Here is a 12,492-nt window from a genome sequence, read left to right on the forward strand (position 1 = left end):
ATGATAGCATGTGTTGCAATAGATGTGACCACGGTTTGGCCTACTACTTATTGGCTAAGAGGTTGTGCACACATACAGTTTATCTCTAAGGCCAAGAACTGTCTATAGATAGTGCTTTGTTGATTGATCTAAATGGGGCAGGTCTCCATGATCTTTCCAGAGTCAGGCTAAACGTGGCTTTTGCGTAGCACAAGGCAATCCTCTGTACCAATTTAGAGAGTAACAAACTGTAAAAGTACAAAAACACCTTTATTTTTCCCTCTACAGTAGAGCTGCACATGGCACGTCCCTATAACCTACAGTATCACAAAGAGCTGAAACAACAGCCAGAGATGCTCGTCACTTCCCCGCAGCTTTCCTCCTGACGTTCAGGACACTGTCTTTGCCCGGGAAATAACTTCATTTACAAAACGGTTATTCTTGGCCAGAACATCCGCCTTCAGCTGGTTCAGTTGGAGTTTCAGGTCTTCCTCAGACATTTCTGTAAGTGGCAGAGTTTTTACTTTGGAAAGAAAGTCCTGGATGATCTTCTCACCTTCCTGTCAAGAGAGACAACTCTGTCATTAGAATATCAGATATACAAGTGCTCTCCAACCTGTGGCTCTCCAGAATGTTGTAAAACTACAACCCCCATTATGCACCGACAGCCACTGCCTATATATACTATTTTAAGTCTCATTCACACGTCCGTCAGTGCTCAAATCAGTGAGAAGGTGGTCAGTGATGCATCCGTGAAGCTGTCCGTGAAGGATCCAGGTTGGGTCCGCTTTTTGCTGTCCGTGTGCCATCATTGTTTCACTGACACTGAACAGCTGAAAAATAATTTTCAAAGCATCTCTTCCTAATGATCCGTGAAACACGTATGGCATCCGTGGTTTTCATGGACCATAGACTATAATGGGCGTGATGGATTCGTGAACACGGACAAAATAGAGCATGCATCCGTGCTGAAAACACGGACCAATGGACTCTGCTAAAACATTGACGTCTGAATACACACATTTAGGGTCCATTCACACGTCCGCAAAATGGGTCAGTCTCCATTCCGCAATTTTGCGGAACAGGTGCGGACCAATTAATTTTTAATGGGGCCGGAATTTGCTGTCCGCACTTCCGTATCCGCAAAAAATTAGAACATGTCCTAATCTTGTCCGCAATTGCGTAAAAGAAAAAAAAAATGTCTATGAGAGTGCCGGCAATGTGTGGTCCATAAAATGCGTAATGCAAAGGGGACGTGTGCTGTCCGTGGAGAACCCATACAGCACATGTCCGTGATACACTGACGTGTGAATGAGGCTTTACTGAAGGAGGCTAGAATGATCACAGCACTGCGTACAGTAGTACATGGTGACGATCTATGAATGAGGGAGTCGGACTCACAGGTACAATCTGTCAAAGCGGGATTTACACACAGCTTTAACCACTAGCCAAGATCTGCCCGATTATATGCTGCCCTCAGAACGGGGGTAAGTGCAAGGGTATATAATATTCAGCTTTACATATAGAATTAATATGATAATCAGTAACTTTGTTAATAAACTATTACTTGTCTACGTATAGGCTAGGTCTGCCGGCTTCAGAGCTGAAATCATTCAGCCTCTGCACAGGACTTACTCAGGTGATCTGCATTCTGAGAAGAGTGATGTTTACTAATGTACTTACAACTAACTACCACTTCATAATACGAGCCCATCTAAATTGTGAGGGGTGGGGCTTAAACTTGCTGACAGTTTCCAACAGATACCAGCGGGATCTGTTGGAGTTCAATATTGATGGCCTATCCTGATAGGCCATCAATATTGAACTCCTGGAAAACCCCTTTAACGCTTCAGATCGAAATGGATTTAGAGCAGATGTAAACAGAAATTGCAAAACATTAACTTGACTCATTTAACTAAGGAAATAAAGTTTAAAGTTTGCAAGTAACCATAGTCATTGCAAAAAAAAAAAAAAAAAATCACATGCAACATTTATCTCCATACGTGAAATGCTGGTAAAAAATTTTATTTATTTTTATTTTTTACTGTGAAACATGGGTCATTGCAGAACCCTAGTTTTAAAGGTAAATTGCAATTTTAGGGTCCATTCACACGTCCGTAAGTGTTTTGCCGTCCGCGTGCGTCCCACATTTTGTGGACCACACATGGCCGGCCCTATGATAGAAATGCATATTCTTGTCTGCGACTGCGGACAAGAATAGGACATGTTCTACCTTTTTGCAGGGCCACGGAACTATGGATGTGGACAGCACACAGTGCGCTGTCCTGGACTTTTGCGACCCCATTAAAATGGATGGGTCCGCACCAGTTACTCAAAATTGCAGAACGGATGCGGACCGAGAAATACGGTCACGTGAATGGACCCTTAAAGGGGTTGTCCGGGTTCACCCAGGCAGCCCCCCTGACTTGAGCATCGGAGCAGTTCATGCTCTGATGCTCTTCTTTGCCCTGCGCTAAATAGCGCTGGACAAATACATTTTCAAGAGTTCCGGTGACCAGGAAGTCCGGTGACGTCACCGGCACTGATGGACAGGCTTTAGCGCTGCCCTAGCCAGGAAAACTGCTAGGGCAGCGCTAAAGCACGCCCATCAAAGCCGGTGATGTCACCGAACACACTGCCTGGCAGAAGCTTCCGCCTGGCAAGGTGTTATTGTAAACAAAAGAGCCCGTGCCCTGCACGATTTAGCACAGGGCGAGGGAGCGCATCGGAGCATGATATGCTCCGATGCTAACATCAGGGGGGCTGCCTGGGTGAAAATAAGGGTATGTCCGGGTTTAGCTCTGAACCTAGACAACCCCTTTAAGGAAATCGTGTTTATGGAGAATAAGGTCACAAACCTCTTTTTCTGTGTAGCGCTTCTTACAGGCTGGCTCATCCTCGCTGTCCCTGCCGCTTCCAACAAACTGAAATTCTTCTAGCTCCAAGGCTTTTGCTTTAGCGTTTTCTATCACATGCTTTGGGAAGTTAGCAAGCTCCGCTACGTGAATTCCAAAACTCTGGTCACAAACGCCTGGAAAAAAAAAATAACATTGTAAAGGAGAGAATGGTCGTGAGAACAAAATATTAGTGTTTCTGTACCTTTTAGACAAACTGGGTTTGACATCCAGTGGAGAAATGACATGACTATACAAAAAGTTACCAGTCCCACACACTTGCAGTAGGTTACCAAATGTACAAAACACTTCCAAGCAACCACAGAGCTAACAACTAAATATACAGCTGGGGAGAACTAATCATGTATTTTGTCAGTGGGTAAGGCAAACTATAGTACATCTCATCTAACTCCACTCCTATGTCTCTAATGCCATGCCTCCACTGTGTGCCCATCAAAGAATTCATAGTAAAGGACATCTGTCCTAGAGGAGGTGGCAGTTGCAGAGAGAGCAGAGCCTCTAGGTGTAACAGCAACGCCCCTATTGCTCCTAGAGGCTCATTTGCATATAATAAAAAAAAAATTCTCAGCAATGAGGACACATGTGAACATAGGACCAACACAGATGCCTTCAGCTGCCAAGTGCACATGTAACAGGTCAGCCAGTGTCATGGGTACAAATCTGCTGACAGATGTCCTTTAAAAGGAAAACAGTCAAAAATGTAAATTTCATTTTGCTCCAGAATCTACAGGTCCTTCTAAATAAATTAGCATATTGTGATAAAGTTCCTTATTTTCTGTAATGTACTGATAAACATTAGACTTTCATATATTTTAGATTCATTACACACCAACTGAAGTAGTTCAAGCCTTTTATTGTTTTAATATTGATGATTTTGGCATACAGCTCATGAAAACCCAAAATTCCTATCTCATAAAATTAGCATATCATGAAAAGGTTCTCTAAACGAGCTATTAACCTAATCATCTGAATCAACTAATTAACTCTAAACACCTGCAAAAGATTCCTGAGGCTTTTAAAAACTCCCAGCCTGGTTCATTACTCAAAACCGCAATCATGGGTAAGACTGCCGACCTGACTGCTGCCCAGAAGGCCATCATTGACACCCTCAAGCAAGAGGGTAAGACACAGAAAGAAATTTCTGAACGAATAGGCTGTTCCCAGAGTGCTGTATCAAGGCACCTCAGTGGGAAGTCTGTGGGAAGGAAAAAGTGTGGCAGAAAACGCTGCACAACGAGAAGAGGTGACCGGACTCTGAGGAAGATTGTGGAGAAGGACCGATTCTAGACCTTGGGGGACCTGCGGAAGCAGTGGACTGAGTCTGGAGTAGAAACATCCAGAGCCACCGTGTACAGGCGTGTGCAGGAAATGGGCTACAGGTGCCGCATTCCCCAGAAACAGCGGCAGAAGCGCCTGACCTGGGCTACAGAGAAGCAGCACTGGACTGTTGCATGTCATTCGGAAATCAAGGTGCCAGAGTCTGGAGGAAGACTGGGGAGAGGGAAATGCCAAAATGCCTGAAGTCCAGTGTCAAGTACCCACAGTCAGTGATGGTCTGGGGTGCCATGTCAGCTGCTGGTCTTGGTCCACTGTGTTTTATCAAGGGCAGGGTCAATGCAGCTAGCTATCAGGAGATTTTGGAGCACTTCATGCTTCCATCTGCTGAAAAGCTTTATGGAGATGAAGATGTCATTTTTCAGCACGACCTGGCACCTGCTCACAGTGCCAAAACCACTGGTAAATGGTTTACTGACCATGGTATTACTGTGCTCAATTGGCCTTCCAACTCTCCTGACCTGAACCCCATAGAGAATCTGTGGGATATTGGGAAGAGAAAGTTGAGACGCAAGACCCAACACTCTGGATGAGCTTAAGGCCGCTATCGAAGCATCCTGGGCCTCCATAACACCTCAGCAGTGCCACAGGCTGATTGCCTCCATGCCACGCCGCATTGAAGCAGTCATTTCTGCAAAAGGATTGCAGACCAAGTATTGAGTGCATAACTGAACATAATTATTTGAAGGTTGACTTTTTTTGTATTAAAAACACTTTTCTTTTATTGGTCGGATGAAATATGCTAATTTTTCGAGATAGGAAATTTGGGTTTTCATGAGCTGTATGCCAAAATCATCAATATTAAAACAATAAAAGGCTTGAACTACTTCAGTTGGTGTGTAATGAATCTAAAATATATGAAAGTCTAATGTTTATCAGTACATTACAGAAAATAATGAACTTTATCACAATATGCTAATTTTTTTTAGAAGGACCTGTATACGTATAGCAAGTATGTGAAGTCTTTTTCTCCAAAATTAGGCTATTTTTCTTCCCAAACTGTCAGTGACTACTTATTCAAAACCATGAAGTGCTTGTTGTTATTTGATGCAGATACGGTACGTTCTCCTTTCTCGGACTATAAGCCTTTGTGATTATAATCAGCATGTTTCATGGGCTCTCCTCGCCCCTTCGGTTCTACTCTTATGACGATCTCCTATTTTCATACACCTTCTGCTTCTTAATGTGTACAGAGACAAAAAAAGAAAAAAAGCCTACACTGTCCAAGGAAATGACCCCCAACATCAAGGCATGAAAATAAATGCTTTATGATGATGTCATTCCCGTGCAAGGTCCTGGTAGGGTTGTAGCTAGAAATCTACCATTACAATATCTGCAGAAATTAGCAAATTTCACTGCCTGGAGTGAAATTTCTTAAAAGGGGTTGTCCCACGAAAAATATTCTACAGTTTTCAAACCAGCACCTGGATCTGAATACTTTCTGTAATTGCATGTAATTAAAAAATTTGTATAGCTACTCATTAGATGGTCGCACATGCTCAGTTCGATCCTTCAACTGCCTCCTGAGCTATGATAGGAAGAGCTGAGACACGCCCCCTGAGCTGTGATAGGGAGAGCATGGACACGCCCCCTAAGCTGCAGCAGACAACACACTCCCCTTGAGCTGTCAGCTTGATATAAATCTAGCAGAGCAATGAATGGGGAGATCTCAGGATCCATGTGAGGTACAGGACTGGTTCTAGCTTTGTTAGATAGAGATCATCATGTACTTACTATATGATCTGATTTTCATTTTTTACATTAGTGGGATAACCCCCTTCATACATAGTATCCAAGTTTTCCAGTAAGCAAACACTTTTAATAAAAGCCAAGTGGCCCACACATGTCTACATAAAATCTCTGTGTGTTAATGTCCATTGGAAATCCGAAACCACACCGTTACATTTGAGCGCTATTTCCCATTACAATAATGAGTGGTATTCGTTCAGGTAAATAAAATGTAATCACCACCATTAGAAACATGGTTCAGCATGCTGATTACGGTTTGATAAATGAGTAATAATTAATAACATATTATGTGATAAAGGATTCCTATTAAAGCATGATTACCATTGCCAGATGCACGTTTGAAGCTTAACAAGCAGCTGCAGTACTGAGAAACTCAATTACCAGAAAGTCTTAGAAAAAAAACACATCAGATCAATGACCACCGCACCAACTTGGCTTTGTTTTTAGGTCATAAAAACCACTAAGACCAGTAAAATAAAACAGTGCACTCACAATGTAATATACTTCTGGCAAAGCAAACACTTCAACCCTATTGATATAGCATGGGACATCACTGCTCGGTGATGCGGTATCACAATGCTGCGGTGGGGAGAATAAATTATGGATGAGGGTTAGCACAAAAATACTTAAAAATAATGGATATCATGTACAAAGAAACCAGAATCCACAGAGGATAACAATGTGAACAGAGGTTCAAAGCGGCCCCTAAACATGAGGTGAAAGTTGGCTAAAATGGGCAACTTAGTCAATTTCAATTGTCTCCTACCATGTATCACATAATCCTCTTATAGGGCAGTATATTCAGCTAGATGGGTTGCTTTGAACACGCTCCCCTCCTAAAGTTATTTTCACCAAAACATAATTTGGTAGGAGATACTTAAATTACTATGTCCCCATCTACTCCCAAAGATAATACCAGCAGGGAGGAAGTAAAGGACTGCAGTAAATCAATTCTCCTTCTAGCTTGCTCAAGACTAAGTTTATGCAGTGTGCAGCCTGCAACTGAGTTAAGCTACCAAATCCAACTAATAATACATACATAGTGTGTGAGGAGCTGGGATTCAGGCATGTAAATAACATTTTAATTCAAAATATGTACAAGTACTCAAGTGATTCTCCTGTTATGTTAAAAATGTCGGTATTTCTTCGTGGTTGTAATGCATCAGAAAATGAGAAATAAAACCAGTTTCAACATAAAATACAATTCTTTGTAGTCTGTTACCACGGATACCTATTGGTCTACATAGCGGCTGTAGCAAAGGCAAAATGAACAGCACGCAGTCCCTAAATGGTTTCATACAAAGCTGGGTAACAACCAAAATGCTCACTAATGATGCTCTTGCAAAACTTTCACCAAGCTTTACTGTATGCTCCTATATAGTAACTGTACCATGTTTTGCAAGGATATCCGAGAATGGGGAAGCTTCAATAAAGCTTGTGCAGTTCAAGGATGAATGCAAGACATGTGTGAATTATGATTACCTATAACTCAATGGTTCCCTCACATCACATCCTCTGGTACCCTCAGCTGATTTTTATCGGAGGAAGTCAAGGCTCTCAATTCTGGCTCAAAGAGCACAGTCCCTAAAGCCTTATTCACACGTCCGTGTCCATGCTTAAAGGAGTTCTCCAGGAATTAAGAAAATACTTTAGTATAAATATATTCCCAAATACATTTAATTAGCTATAATGGTTTATTTTGTCTAGGGAGCAATCATTAGGAGAAATAAAATGGCCGCTGTCCTATTAGTATACACAAAACCTATCCTAATCACACAGCAGAACAAGTTACTCTACAACAGTGTTTCCCAACCAGTGTGCCTCCAGCTGTTACAAAACTACAACTCCCAGCATGCCCGCACAGCCAAATGCTGTCCGGGCATGCTGGGAGTTGTAGTTTTGCAACAGCTGGAGGCACACTGGTTGGGAAACACTGCTCTACAACACCGAGTTAAAAAGAGCTGCCTTATCCTCCTCTCTGCTCTGCTTGTCAGGAGTTATGATCCTGAATACAGATAAGATCTTCAGCTGAATCTCTGTAGGAATGGAGTTCATGAGGAGACATGAAGTACAGTGGACAGACAGGACATGTAATGTGGGGCTGTGGTAATGGAGACTGCATACAAGTGCTGGTGCTCATTATCTACACCCCCACCCTCCTGGCTGTACTTCATGTCTCCTAATAAACTCCATTCCTACAGAAATTCATCTGAAGATCTTATCTGTATTCAGGATCGTAATCCCTGACAAGTAAGAGAGGAAAATAGCACAGCTCTTTAACCTTTTTATCCTTTGTAATTAGGACAGGTTTTGTGTGGACTAGTAGGACGGCAGCCATTTTATTTTTCCTAATGATTGCTTCCCGGACAAAACTAGGGGAATATATTTATAATGAAGTAATATTTAAGTATTTTCATTTTCTTAATTCCCAGAAAACCCCTTTCAATCCGTGAAAAGGTGGTCAGTGATGTCTCTGTGAAGATGTCCATGATGGATCCTCGTTGAGTCCGCGTGTCCGTTTGTTATTGACACTAAACAGCTGAAAAATTATTTTCTAAGCATCGCTTCCTAGTAATCTGTGAACACTGACAAAATAGAGCATGCATTTGGGCTAAAAACACTAATGTCTGAATACACACATTAAAATCAATGGGAACGTGTGCTGTTCGTGGGGAACACATACAGCACACGTCCATGGAAGACTGACGTGTGAATGAGGCTTAATACAACATTGTGTACAAAGCCCTTTAACCGTGAAATTTAGGCCTCCAAATCTCTAGCTGTCCTCTTCATGCTGTGTAATAGAGCAGTACGACTGCAGGGTATATCATGCAGGGGAGTCAGAGGCTCACAATTTCCTACCTGTTTTGATCCGGTAAAGCATGGTGAGCGTTTCATCGGTTGTTAAAGCGGTAACATGTAGATTGTTCACTGTAGGCTCCTGGTCAGCCAGAGCGGTCAGTTCATGAAAGTGAGTGGCGAACATACAAAACGCCTGGATTTTAGTAGAGATGTACTCTGAGATGGCCCATGCCAAGCCAAAGCCGTCATAGGTTGAGGTCCCTCTCCCTAGTTCATCGATGATAATCAGGGAATTCTCTGTGGCTGATCTGCGACAAAACATATTGAGGAATTGGACCAAACTGGATGAAATAAAGCATCCAAAAAGTTGGTTGCAGATGTGAAAATTACAACACCCGCGTGTACGGCATAATATGACGGAAACCCCTACATGGCAGAAAACAGGATGCTGGGAAGAGGCACACATGCCATTCTGTATACAGATCAGATACCATTAATTCAGTAATGAAAACTAAGGGAATATGCAAAAAAAAAAGCAGACGGACAGGCGTCCAGACAGATACAGATTTTTATAATATAGATAAATGAAATTGCAACGTGCCTAATGGCACCCAAGGACAACAGCCACATACTGGACGGAGACAAGCCACTTAAATGTTGGACCCTTGTTCAGGCAGGGTCACCTGGACAGCTACGGGTATGACACATATTTGCTATAAATATGGGAAAAACATGCAGATTGTACTGCTTGAACCAACCATATTACAGTGTGAGCTGATGCAACTATCTGTTCATTGATCCCCCACGTATGTCTTCCAAAATTAAAAGAAATTCCAACTTTGTGTTATGAGAAAACTCCAACTGTTCCAGACAGACTTCACCTTCCTTGTATTTTTGTAGTCTGCCACTCGAATTAATTAAGGCAAAGCAATTATCCACAGCAATAAAAAGGCTGCAGACAGAAGTATGGCGTAATAGTGTAATACAAAATGCCACAACTTAAAAGAATTACATTAATTTTCCTGCAGAAGAAGAAACCGGCAGCATTTCCGAATATACTAGATCCGCTGCTCCGTTCGAGTCTGATCCCCTTGCCGTGTAATTCAGTAAAATATTGTTTTCCCCATGGAATAATTCTGGGGCAACTTTTCCATTTGTATTCTCCACAAAACAACGGGAGCATCTTTTCTTATGACCCTGTGCTGTGCCGCTCCTCTGTTATTACTCCTCGAAATGCATGAACAAAACGGTTTGGGGATAGAGTTAGACTGTATAGAGAGACTCCTTTTTTGACAAGGGGATGCTCAGTTGTCAATTTACTAATGCATTTATAGTAGGAATAACGAAGGAGCAACACAGAATTATAAGAAAAGATGCCCCAGAATTGTTGGGCTACTTTCACATCTGCGTTTTCCTTTCCGGTTTGGAGATCAGTCATAGGATCTCAAAACTGAAGAACAACGCTTCCGTTTTGCCCCCATTCGTTGTCAATGGGGACAAAACGGAACAAACTGGAAAGTAGTGCACCAGAATGCATTCTGTTTTGTTGCGCTCCCATGCTGGACACAAAACCGTTGCAAGCAGCATTTGTGTGTGAGTCACGAGATACTGATCAAGACCGCACCCATTGACTTACAACGGTTTTAGTGCCAGATCCGTCTTGTTCATTTTAGAGATAATAAAACCGTTAGATCCATTCTGAATGGACGCAGACTGTTGTATTACTGATCAGATGCGTTTTTGCTGATCCCCTGCCGAATACAGCAAAAACGCAGATGTGAAAGTAGCCTTATTTTATGAGGAATACAAGCGTTTACTAAAAACAGATGTGTCGGGAGATATGACTGGTCTGTGAATGGCACATGCTGCCCTATTTAAGGGGGTTGTCGAGCTACAGTCTCATGTCCAATTTAACATTGTGAAACCCAACTGCATGCCAAGTGGTTGAGACTGATCCAAGGCAACTAGGACTCAGCGGGTAAGCACGGATCCTAGTCTATGTAGGTAGAGGAGTGGCAGACATTTGGCTCGGCAACCCAACCGCCTAGCGTACAGTTGCGCCTTCCCATGCCTGATATACGCATGGACCATCCCTTCAAGGGCAGCACAGTAAAGAGAACAAGTCCTCTCTCCTATCAGCCCATATAGCACAAAAATAACTATAGAAGCCAACACACAGGACAAGACTGCTCCCCCGCCTCTCCCTACAGTGATTGATGGCCGACTGCCGTGTATGCAGATAAACCGCAGTCTGTCAATCACTTCTGACAGCGGGGGAGGACCTCCTTATGAATACAGTGTACCAGGAGTCTGATTTATTCTTTGATTGCTCCTATTAGCCAAACATCACAATATTGTATGTGCTATATGGGCTAATAGGACCTGTCCCCAAACTATGCCAACCTCAAACAGGGCAGCGCTTTAGAAAGCCCTTGTCAACTCTCCCGACATGTCTGTTTTACCAAATCTTATTTCCAAGCAATAATTCAGAAACATTTTTTTTTAGAACCATATCGTTCCGTTCCTCAGTTATTGCAACTAAAACTTACATTGCCCCATCTCGCAGTTTTCCCTGCCTGATGGGACTAAGCGCTGCCACACGATAGCCAGGCGTACAGAAACAGCCGAGTGGGCCGTTTACGTAGCTCCCACTGACGAAAATGATAACTACAGAAACAGTGGAGCAATGGCCCGCTATTTTGTTTTGTAATGCTGGCCACCTAGGGCCGGTGAGATGGGCACAACATCTTTAATTAATCTGCAACTGAGTGTTACCAGTTTGGTGGGGGGTGTCCCTGCATGGTCCGACAGTGTCCAAATCCGTGTTCTCATTGTCAGTCTGTGCAGGGACACCCCCCCAACCAGTGCTCTGTACTCAGATCACCAGAGCCTGACAGAGTACACTAGGAAAACACTACAAATCACATATGCTAGTGGTTGTACCAAATAAGGGCTATTTATAAGAAACGTTCTTTCCAATGCCCTGTGGAAGAAAGATCGTTCAGTTAAAGGGGCTGTCTGACGAAAAATATTTTACAGTTTTTAAACCAGCACCTGGGTCTGAATACTTTTGCAATTGCCTGTCATAAAACATGTAGTATAACCACTGTGTTATTCAATGAAATCCACCTCTACAGCGCCACCTGCTGTTTGCTCCTTTTCTTATTTCTCTGTCCTGCTCACTGAGATGGACACACATGGTCAGAAAGAACACACCCTCTAAGCGGACTGCTTGAAATAAATCTAGCAGGAAATGGAGAACATATCGAGTCGGGACCCCGGTGAAAGAGCCCGCAGCCTGTGGGAGTGTGGCAGGGACAGTAGTACGTGCAGCGTGATGGACGGGCAAGTATTAACCTAACGATCTTCCATTTCACTGGGCTTTAGAATTAACCCCTTTAAGTTGGAGGCATCATAAAAACAAACAAAAACAAAAAAACATTTTTACAGAGGTTAGCAATGCGCTTGGACCTGCAAGATCTTGTGTTACTCAAGTTCACCTCATTCTTGCATTTGTGCTTTGAGATCATTAGGTTTCTTCCGTTCTGCAGTTTTCTTCACCTCGCTTACTAATTAGGTCAAACTGCTACCTGGCAAGACGGACAATATGCTGGATGGAGAAGTCCGCACACAATATGCTGAGCTGTAGAGACACCATCTTCCCTATTATGTGGCAGGCCGGGCTTCCATCATGTGTAACTGTCGGCTGGTA

At 42.9% G+C, this 12,492-nt stretch overlaps 1 protein-coding gene across 1 annotated transcript in view; it reads right to left on the minus strand.

The window, feature by feature from the left end:
* Positions 1-230: 230 nt before the first annotated feature.
* MSH2 (mutS homolog 2) overlaps positions 231-12,492 on the minus strand; it is a 123,409-nt gene continuing 111,147 nt past the window's right edge. Inside the window, exons 14-16 of the mRNA XM_044289667.1 lie at positions 8,841-9,088; positions 2,838-3,010; positions 231-539 (exon numbers count right to left, since the gene is read on the minus strand). Of these exons, the coding sequence (XP_044145602.1) occupies positions 369-539; positions 2,838-3,010; positions 8,841-9,088 (592 nt within the window). The 3' untranslated portion in view covers positions 231-368. The remainder of the gene's footprint in view (positions 540-2,837; positions 3,011-8,840; positions 9,089-12,492) is intronic.

The sequence above is a fragment of the Bufo gargarizans genome, chromosome 4, assembly GCF_014858855.1.
Source record: "Bufo gargarizans isolate SCDJY-AF-19 chromosome 4, ASM1485885v1, whole genome shotgun sequence".
NCBI lineage: Eukaryota > Metazoa > Chordata > Amphibia > Anura > Bufonidae > Bufo > Bufo gargarizans.